Source organism: Condylura cristata, unplaced genomic scaffold (assembly GCF_000260355.1).
Source record: "Condylura cristata isolate star-nosed mole 26May11 unplaced genomic scaffold, ConCri1.0 scaffold00012, whole genome shotgun sequence".
Lineage (NCBI taxonomy): Eukaryota > Metazoa > Chordata > Mammalia > Eulipotyphla > Talpidae > Condylura > Condylura cristata.
In genome coordinates, this window is record NW_004567113.1 from 13,433,101 (window position 1) to 13,448,673 (window position 15,573).

The window sequence follows — 15,573 nt, forward strand, 5'->3', positions numbered from 1 at the left end:
ATTCAGTGTCTATTGGATATAATCTTGCTACTTACCTATCTACCTGTCCTTATACCTAATCCTTGGCTCCCAGTATCCTGTGCAAAAATAAAAGTGGATGGATGGGCCTTCCACTTTGGTTGAGACTCAGCACTATCACCACAAGGTCTGAGTTTGATCCCCAGGCAGGGAACTGACCCGACATGGCACAGCAGACCTCTCCTGTCTTGCCCGCTGCTCCCCTCAGCAGTGTACTTCAGTGGATCTGCCTGTTCTGCTCCCCACTCTGTCTCTGGTGATTCCTCTCACCCCCTGCACCTCTGGCCTGTACTCCAGATCATCTATGCAAAAAAAGAGACAGTTTTATCATCCTTACATCAGCCAAATAACATATAGCATTGCTGCTTCAGTTCCTCTTCATTTTCCCCAGGTTATATATCTAAATAATCATGTGCATCCCATGAAAATATTTCTTTAAAAAATTTTGTGTCATTTCAAAGAGTTAAAATGGCAGTGTGGTGAAAGTTCAGCTTTGTACATTGTAGCTTTAAAACTCTGCCTCATGTTCTAGGTATATGATTTAAAATTTTTTGATTTTAACATTTTGTTTTATTCTAGCCCTTGTGGTGGCCGTACTGCGCTTCATACAACTGAAACCAAAGGTTTTAAATCCGTGGCTGAATATCAGTGGTTTGGTGGCACTATGTCTGGCTTCCTTTGGCATGACCTTACTTGGTAATTTTCAGGTACTTCATTTGGCCTTTTTCACCTCCATGTCATACTTCACCTATATGATTGTCACAGCCTCTGGCATATAGTCACTCTGAAGTATGCTTCTGAATAAGCCTCAAAAACAAAAAATGTTGAGAGTGATTCCTAAGAGGCACAACCTCTCTTGCTGCCAGACCTTATGGTCTTTCTGCCTCAACTACCTGAGTTCTCCTCTCACATGTGAGCTTACACAGTTGTTAAACCCTAGCTTTTAACCTAAATGACATCCTTTGTAAAACAGACACAGAGACCCCTGTGCTACTTTACTAGTTACCTGTTCCTCTGTCTCCACTCTCTCCCACATTTTCTCTGAACCTGGTTACCTGTCTCTGTTAGACATTTCTTCTTTGCACTTAGTCACCTATCCAGACTCTTCAGTTTACTGTGGGAAATCCAAAAGAGGTTAGGTTTCCAAGAATGTATGGTAGGGGATTTTCTAAGACTCTCTTGCTCTGAACCTCAGCCTTGATAATTCACTGAGTCAGAATAACTTGCTTCCCAAGAGTTCCCTTTGCACACAGTGAACAGCACAGTGTGTGTTTTTGACTTGACAGTTCATTTGAACAGACAGGCAGTCCCACCAATTCCTCTAACAATTCTAGATCTTATCCCCTATCAAGTGAGACACAAGAAAGCTGTATTCTTAGAACTTTTTTGGCTAGGACAAACATTTGAGAGTTTATCCTATTAGGCTCTAAAATTACAGAATACCAAACATTCTTTATTAAGATTTTGGTGGGAATCTTTCTCCCACTTACCTCTCCATACTGCAGGTGCTAGACATGTTGTAAAGTGCTCAATAACTATCTTTCTCCCATCCAAAATTTAGGCAGCATTCACTGAATAATGTTTTGTTCTTAACCTAAGTCTGAGAAGAAACCCAAAGGTTAGGTGGTTTTGGTGAACCACAAGCAGATCAACTGAAGTGCATTGCTGACGGGAGCAATGGGCAGGACAAGAGAGGCCTATCAAGCCATGTGGGTCACCTCCCTGGCAGAGGGTGGAGGGTGGAATCAAACTCATATTGCAGTGGCTGTGGCTAGCTTCAAAGTGCTGCCTCTAGGGAGGTCCCCCCAAAAAATTTTTACAATGTTTTAAAGGCCACATCTTTAGTGGTAGATCATTTTTTTATATGTATAATTAAAATATATTTAATTAGTAAGTCTGTTTTAAGTGACAGAAATATTTTAAAATATTAGTGGATAAAGAGTCGGTTTCTACATCTCTACCTGCCCCACCCAGTGAAATAATACACTGAATCTCCTTGAGCCTATTGACTCTCGAGGATCTTCCAACATTATTGCCCATAAATGGGTCCCCAGATATGGCAGTTTTCTTACCATAAAAGGAAAGCAAAACAAAAAATATTCCCATTAATAATACATTGATCACATTATATAGACAGGCCAGGTTTATGCAAGTAAATCCCAGAGCATGTGTTATTTACTGTCTATGCCAGTAAAATCTTGACCTACTTGGAATTGGTCCTCCTCAGTCAGTTAATACAGTCAGATCCTGGGTCTCATTTACCAATATGGAAACCAAAGTATGGGTACAAGTTTGCAGAAACTGGTATTTCTCTCTCTCTCTCTCTCTCTCTCTCTCTCTCTCTCTCTCTCTCTCTCTTTAATAGCCTTCCTACTTTCTCCTTTTCCTCAGTTTTCCTGGAAAATAAATTAGGAGTAGATTATACTACCTGCATGGTTTTTCTAAACAAATATTTTGGGCTTTGGGTACTATTTATTTCCCTTACCTCAGCGCTCAAACCCATTGAGAACAGATACAAAGAGTCTGCAATGGAGATGAAGGACTCTAATCTTTCTAGAATCTATCATCTCATTATTAGGTTATCACTGCATCTATTTTTACTTCCTTCCATAATCTATTGGCTTGTCTTTTCTAAATGAACCTCCACACATCATTACCTCTTTATCCTATAGCTCACTAATGATGAAGAAATTCATAATGTGGGAACGTCCTTGGCCTTTGGATTTGGCACATTGGCCTGCTGGATCCAGGCTGCATTGACACTCAAAGTCAACATCAAGAATGAAGGACGGAAAGTTGGAATTCCACGAGTTATTCTGTCAGCATCTGTTACTCTTTGTGTGGTCCTCTGTATCCTTTGAATGTGGAAAATTCTCTGCCAGTTAAAACAGATAAGTTGTTTACGTAGATGAGAAAATAGCCATTCCCAGGTGGTTAGTATATATACACCCTCAGATTATCTCAGAATCTTAGACAAAACAGAAAAGTAAATAGGTATTTAAAACAAAAACTCACAGATCTATTTGCCAAGATGGAGAATTAAAATTAAAACAATCTTTCTCAAGATTATTTGGCTCAGTCTTTAGAAATGGTGTCAAGCTTTCTCATTTGTGATGTAATTGTCTCCCTTTCTGAAAAATATAGAATGCATAACCAAAAGAGAATTGTGTTTTTTTCTCCATCTTAAACATTTTTTTCATTTGTGACTTTATTAATGGCCTTGTTATTTCATTTATTAACTCAAGAGTTAATTTCTTTCTTTTTTTAAAGATTTATTTATTTATATATGCAGAACTGGGGTACAAGCCAGAGGTGCAGGGGCAGTGAGAGAACTTGCCAGACAGAGTGGGGAGCAGAATAGGCAGATCTATGAAGTACACTGCTGAGGGGAGCAGCGGGCAGGTCAGGAGAGGTCTGCCACTCCATGTGGGTCACCTCTGGGGCCAGGGATCGAACTCTCACTGAAGCGGCTGCAGCCAGCTTACAGTGCTGCATCCTAACCCGTTGTTTCACCAGAGAGGACCCTCAAGAGTTAATTTCAAGGGATGAATTCATTTATATCTCTTGGGAAATTAAGTAAGATTTTCTGGAAAACAAATTGAAGAGCTAGGTTACTGGTGGGTATATGGTTGTCCTAAACACATGTTTTTGCAGTTTTTTTTTTAAAGATTTATTTATTTATTCATACAGAACTGGGGTACAGGCCAGAGATGCGGAGGGTGAGAGGATTCACCAGAGACAGAGTGGGGAGCAGAACAGGCAGATTAATGAGGTACACTGCTGAGGGGAGCAGCGGGCGGGTCAGGAGAGGTCTGCCTCGCCATGTGGATCTCCTCCAGGGCAGGCGGGAATCGAACTCATGCGGAAGTGGCTTAAGCTTCTTAGTGCTGTGCTTTAGCCCGCTGCGCCACCAGGGAGGGCCCTGTTTTTGAAGTTTTAAGATGCTATTCATTTCCCTTCCTCTCTTCAATGTTTAAAGCAATGGAGAACAGACAAAAAAAGTGAAGGGGGTGGTAAAGAAATCAGTCTTTATTCATGGTAAATTTGGAAAGAATGCCCTCTCTCATACAACTGAAATTCACCTTATCCCAGTAACAACCTTAAAGCAAGAAGAGGCAGGAGGAAAATGCCTCACTCAAAGTGGAAATGCTTCACTTTGAGATTAACTCAAAGAGATCCTAGAACAACTAGCCAGGTGGGAATATAGATCCCACTTACTGGGTATGACCCCATAGAATCCAGCTGATTCTAGTCCCACTAATCATATCAGTCACTCATTAATCATCAAGCCAACAGGTCCTCCTCCAGAAACCAGAGAAGAAAATAAGTTCCTAGATGGTAGACTGAATACTTAACACAGTAATGGCTCTTCAGTCATGCAATAATCAGTATTTATGGGGCGCTTAAAATGTAGTAGGTGTTATCAATTCCCTTTAGCCTCACTTAGATAAGAAGAGTGAGACACTCTTAGTTGGTGATCTTGATTTAATCTTGGGCTCAGTTTTTGCCCACTTGGCCACTGCACCATCCCACCTTAGAGAGAGTTTAAAATAGAAAAACATTAAGCGTTCAGAGATGTTCTTTCATTTGTAGAGTATTTGGTGTCTTTTATTTCTTCTTGAACAAATTGTTTTTTCAGTCATTTTGTGGCTTTTTGAAAGTCTGCAGTCACATTACAGAGCATTTAAGGACTTGAAAGTCAAATTTTAAAAATGTATTTATTGCTACCAAGCTACTAAAATATTTTGATTAAAAAGCTCAGAACTGTCAGTATAAGATTTGAAATTTATACCTTTCCCATTAACTTAATAATGCTTTGGCAATGTTTTAAGCCCTCAGTCAGAGGTGTACACAGACCAAACAATTGACACATGTTGTTTTTAAAACAGTTGCATTTCTGAGTTCCTAGGTAAATGCATTCAAGCCTACTCAGGGATGTAAAGTTCAGCTGATGTGCTCTCTGAAAATTTCCCAATGTTAAGCCTAAGTTAGAAGGACCGAACTAATTCTAAGAGGACATTTCTGATTTTTCTAATAAATTTATTTAGTCCTTAACCTCTTGGCCTTTTACTAAAGCATGCTGTGAACCTTTCTCTTCTTAGCGCCTACCTTCACATATACCAGTGTGGTGTATGTACTCTGTGTGTAGACACGCAACATACCTCCATCCTTGTATGCATATGTATTCAGGCATAGGGGTCTCATTTATCTATTTTTCCTCAAGATTTATCTTTATTTATTTATGCATACAAGATCTGGGGTGTAGGCCAGAGATGTTGGGGGTGAAGGGACTGAGAGGAGTCACCAGAGACAGAGCAGAGAGCAGAATAGGTGGATTTACTGAAATACACTGCTGAGGGGAGCAGCAGGCGAGACAGAGGTCTGCTGCCCCATGTGGGTTAGCTCCCTGGCAGGCGATGGAACTCGAGCTGGCAATAGCTTTATAATGCTGAGACTTAACCTCTTGTGTGCCACCAGGGAGGCCCTCATCTATTTTTTTAATTGTATATTTTCAGGTGGGTGAAAGTTTCAATGTAATAGATATAAAACTCAGGTCTACAGTATTGTCTGAAGGCAATAATGAAAACTAGACAGAAGAGGGGAGCCATTTAGACGCTGTGCTGCAGACAAGCACAGCTGGTATGGAAATAGGGAATGAACTGAAATATTCAATGTTGTTTCTTCAGATAGAGAGTGATGATTGTGAATCCATAGTTATTTGCAATGGTTTTTAATAATTTTTCTGACCAACTAGGTACTTTGGAGTTGTCATCCTCTTCCTAATTTCACAGTTTATTAGAGAGTGTAGTGGTTCAGTGCATGACCTGGAAATCAGTGCTTGTGTTTGGACCCCAGCTCCACTGGTTAATACGTGTGCCACCTCAGGCCATTGCTGGCTCATTTGGCCTCAGTTGCCCTATTTTTAGAAGAACTAGTAATAACAGGATTGCTGGGAGGATAAAATTCCATTGGAGTTTATGTGAGCATCTGGAAGCATGTCTGGCAGAAAGTAACAGCTTATCAATTTTATCAGGTATAATTAGGGAAGATGTTTAACACAAACTGTCAAGTTAACCGTTTTGCTGTCCTGGGAGAGCCAGACTTTTCCTGTAACTTGTCTCTGACAGGAAAGAGCCCAGTGTTATAGGGCTGACAAGAGGCTACTTTCCTTGACTGCTTCTCCCCAGACTTCATCCTCATGGCTCAAGGCATCCACATGTATGCAGCCAGAGTCCAGTGGGGCCTGGTCATGTGTTTCCTGTCTTACTTTGGCACCTTCGCTGTGGAGTTCCGGCATTACCGTTACGAGATTGTTTGTTCTGAATACCAGGAGAATTTCCTAAGCTTCTCCGAAAGCCTTTCTGAAGCTTCAGAATATCAAACTGACCAGGTGTAAAACCCATTAGCTTTTCTTGGCTGGTGAGGTGGGTGTGAGTAGGGGAGGGGCTGGGACACACTCACAGGACTTGTCACGTAACCTCATGACACGTTTTACACATACGCACACATATGTTCATGGCCACATTTGCCAAAAGAGCTTTTCAGGGCGAGTTAAGGAAAAAGCACAAGCCCTTATGTGTCAAAATTCACGCTGTTTCACTGAAAGTATATGCACGACAGGGCAAGAAACTTGTGCATGATGACCTCTTCCCCTCTCCCAAGTCACCCTGCTCTTCTCACTTTCCTCACATATTTCAGACAGGATCACCCTGCCATAGGGTAGGCAGGCCAAACGTAACATGGAATAATGCCAACTCCTAAAGTTGCCTTCAGTTCCAAAGGGCTTGGAACCAGCGCATCAGGAAATTCGGAATCTGGTACTAATAATACTCTTGAGATGATAGAGTATCATCTAATTTGAAGGAAACTTTTTAGAAACACTACCCTGCACAACCTGTGGAAAGACAGGGAGAATCAAGGAAAGATCTTTCCCACAGAAACTCTTCGTCATTGTCCACTGGCTGGCTCTGAGGGTTCCACGAAAGAACATACTCCACACTGTTGAGAGTGAAGCCCATCACCATGATTTGAATTTGATTTCCTGTGAATAATAAATGTTTCCAAATGTGAATATTTGTGGGGATGTGGTATGCCAGACATGGAACAAGATGGGAGTGGCAAGGCTCTGTTTTCATTTTTGCTTCCATGGTAGGCTGTATACAGCTTTTGTTTCTTTTTTTCTTCAAGTAACTACCATGAGTCTCTTGAGGCTTCATGGATAAAGCTGTAGGTCACAGGCAAGAGTTGAGCTTATTTGGGTTCAACCAAGATTTTTTTTTTAAAAAAAAAAAGGTCACCTGCAGGCTTAATTTGCTGTTTTTGTGAAAATCACACAGAATTATGTGTGGAGGTAATAAAAAGAGCTCTTCCTGGACATTTATAAAAGATAGGAATTTTAGAGTATCTTGTTGCAAGACTTTATTAATGTATATCTATAGCTCAAGTTTAGTATTTTTTTTTTTTTTTTGGATTAAGAGCTTTTCATACTTGGAATTTGTAGAAGCCAATTAAAAGATGACCTTCTCCCACAAAACAAATGGTCCTCTACTTCCCAATATATGGTCCCAGCCTCTCAGGATTTAGGACTCAAACACTAGGCCTGGGCTGTTGAGCTTATTCTTCATAAGAAGAACAGAATTCTGAGTTCAAGCTTGTTGGAGTAGGCCAGGTTGCCCACTGTGAGTACACTGTTTCAAGAAGTCAGTAAATTTGCTTTAGGAGCCCAGGGTTTGTGAAAATGTGAAAGACAATGTTTTTTCAATTCAGTCCAAAATCTGAGGTATTTTGAAGAGGAAGGAATGACTTTTCACCTCTGTATTTATCCCCACCTCCTAACACAGTGCCTGGCACATACTAGGTGCTCAACAAATGTCTGTTGAATAAAATTATTAGTAATTTAAAGGTAGGAAAAGGAGTAAGAGCAAGCTCAAAGACGATTAAGAGAAAATACAAGATGATTTTCATGTGAGATGGGAATGGAAGAAATAGTGAATAAGGATCAGAGGAAGGAATGAGAATACCTAAAAAGAAGTCAAATGTGAGGAGAAGAAGCAGAGTATCTCCCTTTAATAGGCATCTTATTGTAAATAGTCCAAGGTGACATCTATTATTTTTGAATACTGCTTTTGTTTTGTTTTCATTTTATATTTTAAAAATTTTATCAGACTACAAAGATTTATGAAGTGTTCTTTTACTCCACACAATCCAAATGAAACAGCTTTTTGTGATGCACTGTACTTTCTTAAGAGTATCTGGTAGCACATTTTAGCAGAATCAAGCAATGACTGGCATTATTCATTGGGATCTGACCACTAAATAAAATTCTTTTGTGCATTATTTTGATGTGTGTCTAATGTTAACATTTCTTCTGTACTATCGAAGTGTTACAGGGTGCCCCAATGTGAATTGGGTTGCCTGTCTGTGGGTCTTTATCCGTGCGCTTATGATTCAATCGTATTATGGACACACTCAAAAGGTTAAATAATGGATTTATTTATAAGGAGAAAGGTAAAGGAATAACCCAGGGAAAGAGGGAGAGAAACACAGGTTAACTAGGATGTCCTACCAGTTCTGCTGACTTGAACTCCACCGGCACGCTGAAAACCGATTGAGAGCCAAAATGATCAGCTGCGAACCACCAGGTCTCTCCCCAGAGCCCACACGTCCGGTTTTATCCCAACCTGACTGCTCAGCTCCGCCCTCATGTCCCGGCGTGCTTCTCCTTGGTACTGATGGGATTTGGAGTTCCAACATCTGGAATGGGGGCGGAATCCATGAAACCTGTACCTGTTACAGAAGCACATGTAAACTCAGATACCATGTTGAAAACTCAGACACATTACAGTTTTAGTGGTGGCTATTTCTAGGATGTTCTCAACAGCCACCAAATTCTGTGATTCTCTGGACAACTGCAACTCAATTTAATTCTGATACCACCCAGAGTTAGCATCTGGATCACAAGTTTAAGGGTCCAGTCACAAGCTGGTTCCTGGGTTGCCCACACTTCCATACAACTTGGTTATAAAATTCTGGGGATGGAAGAGGGCTCCCACAACTCTCCCCCCCACCTTTATAAGTAGAAAATTTTCTAGAATGGCTTACATAACTCAAGAAAATACCATTTGCTGGTTTATTATAAAAGATGTAAATCAGGAAGAGCCAAATGACCAAAAAACGGAAGTCAAAGGGCTAGGGCGTCAACCTTTCAGGATTTTGATGTGTCAGTCAGCTCAACAGCTCTCTGAATCTCTGTTACAACAGAGTTTTACAGAGCTCAATCTCCAGCACCCTCTCACATCCCTTCCCAGAGATGGTGTCAGAGGTCCAATCAACTGGTCTTTCAGGTGAACAGCTTCACCCCAGGGGTCTCATTAGCATACACCCAAGCATGATCCCAGGGGGCCTTATGAACAACAGGCATTCCTTTTACTCAGGAAATTCAGAAAGTTTTAGGGCCTCTGGGGCAAGAACCAGAACAAAACTCAAATACGTTTTTGTATTATACACGCATATAAATAAAGATCAAGATGACAGTCTCTTAAGAGCTTTAACCACAGCATTCTTCTAGGAGGCCAGGACCAGGGCATCCGGTTAGAATGAGCATCTCTGGAGGATCAATGCAGATCAACCAAGTTTGAAATACACTAAATGATGGTAGTCCAATTGAAGTCTCTTGGAGTTCCCTTTAGGTGTTTGATTCCCTCACCTTTCAAATGTTTCCTCTCAGACCTGCCTGGTAGCCTGGGAGCTAAATCTCAGCACTATCACACTAGAACCATTGTGGCCTGAATTAGATCCTCCTCAGGCTTACAGTGTGATATTTGACCCACCTGGCACAGCAGACCTTTCCTGTCTCTCCCACTGCTCCCTCAGCAGTGTACTTGAGTACATCTGCCTGTTCTGCTCCCCCCTTTGGTACATCCTCAGTGCACCCCAACCCTCTCTGGCCTACACCCCAGTTTTTGTGTACATAAATAAACAAATCTTTTTTTAAAAGTCAAATGTCTGGGCACTCCCTGGTGACACTACGAGTTAGGACACAGCACTGCAAGCAAGCTGCAGCCCCCTGAGTGATAGTTCGATCCCCAGCCCCTGAGCTGATCCACATAGAGCAGAGCAGCACAGCACCGGGAAGACCTCTCCTGTCTTGCCTGCTGCTCCCCTCAGGAGTGTACTTTGTCAGTCTACCTGTTCTGCTCCCCACTCTGTCTCTGGTGAGGCCTCTCACTGCCCCTGCACCTCTGGCTTGTATCCCAGTTCTGTGTACATAAATAAATAAATCTTTAAAAAAATAAAAATCAAATATCTTCTCTCACTGAGGCCTTTGCTAAAATTCAGCCTTCCCCAGCTCACCCTAGCACTTTGCTCTTTCCAGCAGTATTTTGCCTTTTAGCATTATGTAAATATGGTTCTGTGATTAATTAAAATTATAATGTGCATACCACTGTCAAACACTTTTTACTAGTTTCTTACTTCAACTATAATGCAAGCCAAATCCTACAAGGAATTTTCTCTGCCATGTAGATGGCACCTACTACAGTGCCTGGCACTTGGTTAAGTTCTTAATAAATATTTTAAAAATAAGTAACTTGGGGCCCTCCCTGGTGGCGCGTTAAAGCACAACTCTAAGAAGCTAAGAGCCACTTCAGCATGAGTTCGATCCCCACCCGGAGGTGACCCACATGGTGAGCAGACCTCTCCTGACCCACCCACTGCTCCCTTCAGCAGTGTACTTGTCAGTTGGCCTGTTCTGCTCCCCATTCTGTCTCTGGTGAATTCTCTCTTCACACTTGCGCCTTTAGCCTGTACCCCAGTTCTGTATGCAGAAATAAATAAATCTTAAAAATATATATATAAGCAACTGGAAGCTGCCCTCTTCCTACCCATCTCCCTCCCTGTTCTTTTGTTTGTTTGTTTTTAAAGATTTAGTCTCTTTAATATGAATGTTCAATATTCGAGGCTTTTAGGACACAATGGTAATGTGGTCAGATTTCAGAGCCTATAATTGTCCTGTTTCAAATAGCAAATAGTTTCCTGTGTCCTAAGGAGGAACATTTAGTTTATTTAAAAAAAAAATGGTTATTTCTGATATCTGCAGCAGCTAGTACATGTTAAACACTACAGTTTGAAATAGGACCTGAAATCATTTTCATGCAAAATGTGTGGTTACCTGACTTCCTCTCATGTCTTTCCTGAAACAGAATCAGGGGAATAATTGGGCCCTTATCTGGGAAAACTAAATATATATCATATTTTTTTTGAAAGATTTATTTATTTATTCATACAGAACTGGGGTACAGGCCAGAGATGTGGAGGGTGAGAGGCTTCACCAGAGACAGAGTGGGGAGCAGAACAGGCAGATCGAGAAAGCACATTGCTGAGGGGAGCAGCGGGTGGGTCAGGAGAGGTCTGCCACACCATGTGGTCACCTCCGGGGCAGGCGGGAATCGAACTCATGCGGAAGCGGCTTTAGATTCTCAGTGCTGTGCTTTAACCCGCTGCGCCACCAGGGAGGGCCATATATCATATTTTTAAGACAAAAAGCTGAGTTGACCCTATACGTGGCAGTCAGATTTTTTTTACTTACTTCATCAAAAGCTCTCCCTACAAATGCTGTTTGGGTCAGGGTTATGAGATGGATGTATTGCTCAATGATTATTTCTGTAAAAAGCAGAATTAAGGGATTTACCAGTCAATACATGCTTTCCCTGTTTTATTGCACTTTACAGATGTGTGTGTTTTGTTTTGTTTTTTTTAAGATTAATTTATTTGTGCATACAGCACTGGGGCCAGAGGCACAGGGGCAATCAGAGGCTTCACCAGAGACAGAGTGGGAGCAGAGCAGGCAGATCGACGAAGTACACTGCTGAGGGGAGCAGTGGACGGGTTCAGTAGAGGTCTGCCACACCATGTGGTCACCTCCAGGGCCGGCAGGGCGGGGATCAAACTCATGCAAAAGTTGTCTAGTCCCAACTTCTGTGACCAGCCGGAAGAAAGAAAGACAGGAGATAGAAAGGCTGAACACGTAAAGTTTTAATGCTCATGAACAGCAGCTAAGGCAGAACTCCAAAAGGGGGGGGGGGGAGTCTGCAGCTATTGCCAACCCCAGAAGGAGGAAAGGGTCTTTTATATAGATTCTAGATTCACATTCCAAAGGGGTGACTCATCGCTGTGTCCCCTGATGCTAGGCCCAGTTCCTCCCACCTGTATCTCCCGATGCTAGGCCCAGTTCATTATCAGTTCATTATCACCTTCAGCTAGTCCCATCCTGGATGCAAGGTCAGTTTAGTACCACTTTATCAAGCTTGGATGCAAGGCTCAATTCTTTACCGCCCTAATTCAGTCATTGTCAGTAAATCTTTGGTCACTCCCAACAAAAGTGGCTTCTTGGTGCTGTGCTTTAACCTGCTGCACTACCAGGGAGGGCCCTACAGATGTGTTTTTTACAAGACTCTTCACCAGCAAAAATGATTATGATTTACTAAAGACTGATTTGGCATTTTTTTAAACAATACTGGAGTGGGGGGGGGGTTGTGGAAGCCAGTATGTTCTTAAATTATTTCTTTTAAGATTGATTTATTTATGCATACAAGAACTGGGATACAAGCCAGAGGTGCAAAGAGTGAGAGGCTTTACCAGAGATAAGAGTAGAGAGTGGTATAGGCAGATCTACTGAAATGCCCTGCTGAGAGGAGCAATGGATGAGACAGGAGAGGTCTGCTCCATGTGGTTCAGCTCCCTGGCTGGGGGTCGAACTTGTGATGCAATAACTGCAGATAGCTTCTTAGTGCTGAGACTTAATTCCTTGCACCACCAGGGACACACTTATGTATGTACATTTTTAAAAGACATAATGTTATTGCACACTTAATAGTCTACAAGAGAATGTAAGTATAATTTATATTCATTGGGAAACCAAAAAATTAATAATAACTTGCTTTGTTGCAATATTTTATTTTTTTGCATAGGGTGTAGGCCAGAGTTTTGTGGAGAGAAAGGATACATCAGAGACAGACTAGGGAGCAGAACAGGTGGATTTAGTGAAACACACTGCTAAGGGAAGCAATGAGCCAAACAGGAGAGGTCTGCTGCACTCTATGTGGGTCAGCTCTCTACCTGGTAGTGTTATAGGGCAGCAAATCTGTTATAGGGCACCTCAATTCAGGGAGAGGCACCCCTGAAGCCCCAAAACCTGCCTGCTCTAAGTGGGTTCTGCCATCCGCCGCAACAAGACAAAACATATAAAGCTTTAATGAAAAGTGACTTTAATACAGTGAATATACAATATGGAACACAAAGAATATAACTTCTAAATCAAACACCTGAAGTTACCCATCCCCTCGTGGGCAAAAGTCAACCCAAAAGGGATTGGCCCAAAGCAAGGCCTGAAAGCCCGCCACAAGACTAAAGCACCTTCTGGCCGGGACCCATGGAAAAGGGTCAGAAATGGCCAGACAAATCTGGGAGGAAAAGAGCAAAATCAAAATCAATATAAACACTGCCATAGTCACCTCCCTACAGGCATCTCACCCACATCTGCCTTAACCAGTCCAGGGTCAGGAAACAAGCCTGGTTTCTTCATCACATGTTTGCTCCTCCATGTGGTTTCCTTAGGTCTCCTTCTCCATCTGGCTTCCTTCTCTCTTCTCTCTCCTTTTTCTCTGCTCAGTTCCACCCTCCTTCTGGGTGGGGCAGGAACCTGGAACTTCCCTTCTCCTAGGGACCACCCAGTTACAGTAGGAGTGATAGTACTGAGACTCCCTTAGGCCACCAAGGAGGTCCGATATTAACATTATTGCAGTAGTCTGTAACTGAACCTACAGTGTCTCTAAGGTGTGTCTATATTTAAATAACATCTAATGCCTCTAGACTTTTGTAAACTAAATTTAAATTTGTAACCAGATTGATTAAAGAACTGGAGGGAAAGGGCTTTGACTAAACACAGGGACAATATCTATACAGGGACCATAAGTCCTAGAGACTAGCAGTGATTCGCCTTTAATTTATATATTTTAAGATTTATTTTTATTGATTTGTGCAAACAAGAACTGGTGTGTGGGCCAGAGGTGTGGTGGCATCATGTCGGAGACCCTTTGTTCCCAGATCAAGGATTATCGGGGGGCAGAACAGGCAGGATCTCAAGGTGGGAGCAGCATCAGTGAGCAGAGATTCCTTAAAAAAAAGGGGGGAAAGTAGAAAAAGGGGAAAGGGGCACGAGGAAGACATGGGAATTGGAGTTGGGTGCAAGTCTTCCTGTTCTGCCTTTAGCAGAAGTTTATTTTATACATTAGGAGCAAGCAGTGGGATGACATCAGCACAGGAACTGGGCTGAGAGATTACAATCATCTTTTTTTCTATGAACAGTTTAGGGTTGTATTACCCTTTAGCTGAGATATAACATTCATTATTCTTAAAATCAATCTATGAAAGTTAAGATAGGTACATAAATTCATAAAATTTAAGGCCAACATTGTTATATTTACTACAGTGTTGATTGGCTAAAATAAGTCCCTTTAAATCTTAAATGCTATTTAATGACCTTCATTCTCATTGAGACATCTTAGAGGTTAAAGTAAAGTTGAGGACTAGGCTGGAGGCTGGGCTGGAGATGTGAAGGGGGATAAGGTGAGGTCGCCGGCCAAGGAGAAGTTGTGAAAGAGGGTAAAGTAAGGTCGAAGACTAGGCTGGAGGAGTTTTCTGGTAGATAAATCACTAAGGGAGATGATAAAATTCCTCATTTAAAGACTGAGCAATAAAAGCTTAAGTAAGAGAGTAGAGTGATACGATTTGGGTTCTGGTCCGGGCAGTAAAAGAACTTTAATTATTTTTTAGCATGTTCTAGTGCTGCCTTGTCTTACAATATTGATTGTGTTATAATTGTTTTTATTAATCAGCCAGTTAAAATACTATTTTTTGCTTTCTAGAGGAATTTCCTGTCTTGGGCAGCGCTTGCTCACATGAGCCAGGCAGCGTCTTATGAGGCTAAGGCAATCTGGCTGTAAGCTGATGGTTGCTTAGAATATTTTGATATTACAAAAAAGGGAGGTCATAACATAAGTTAGCATGGAAATTCGGATTTTTCAGAGCACTTCCGTCTCTATCCAGAATATGTCAGTCAGTAGAGATTGCATAGCTTGTGTCAGGATGACAGCATTCACCAGAGATAGTGGGGAGCAAAGCAGGCAGATCCACTGAAATACACTGCTGAGGGGAGCAGCAGGTGGGTCAGGTCAGGTCTGCCTCGCCATGTAGGTCAGTTGCCTGGTCCAGGGATCAAACTCATGCTGCAGTGACTCGTGATAGCTTGGTAGTACTGAGACTCAGCCCTGTGCACCACGAGGGAGGCCTTAATTTGTCTCCTAATGGTTCTAGTAAGTCAGTCTCAAAATATAGGGGACATTCCTATTGTAACTGGGTGGTCCCTAGGAGAAGGGAAGTTCCAGGTTCCCTGCCCCACCCAAAAGGAGGGTGGAACTGAGCAGAGAAAAAGGAGAGAGAAGAAGAGAGAAGGAAGGCAGATGGAGAAGGAGACCTAAGGAAGCCACATGGAGCAGC

General features: G+C 42.0%; 1 protein-coding gene across 3 annotated transcripts in view; it reads left to right on the forward strand.

Moving 5' to 3' along the window:
* TMEM150C (transmembrane protein 150C) overlaps nt 1-8,349 on the forward strand; it is an 82,984-nt gene extending 74,635 nt beyond the window's left edge. For all 3 annotated transcript variants that reach the window (XM_004681172.2, XM_012724305.1, XM_012724306.1), the window contains exons 6-8: nt 598-725; nt 2,691-2,868; nt 6,207-8,349. In XM_004681172.2, coding sequence (XP_004681229.1) covers nt 598-725; nt 2,691-2,868; nt 6,207-6,415 — 515 coding nt within the window. In that variant the 3' untranslated portion in view covers nt 6,416-8,349. The remainder of the gene's footprint in view (nt 1-597; nt 726-2,690; nt 2,869-6,206) is intronic.
* The last annotated feature ends 7,224 nt before the right edge of the window (nt 8,350-15,573 follow it).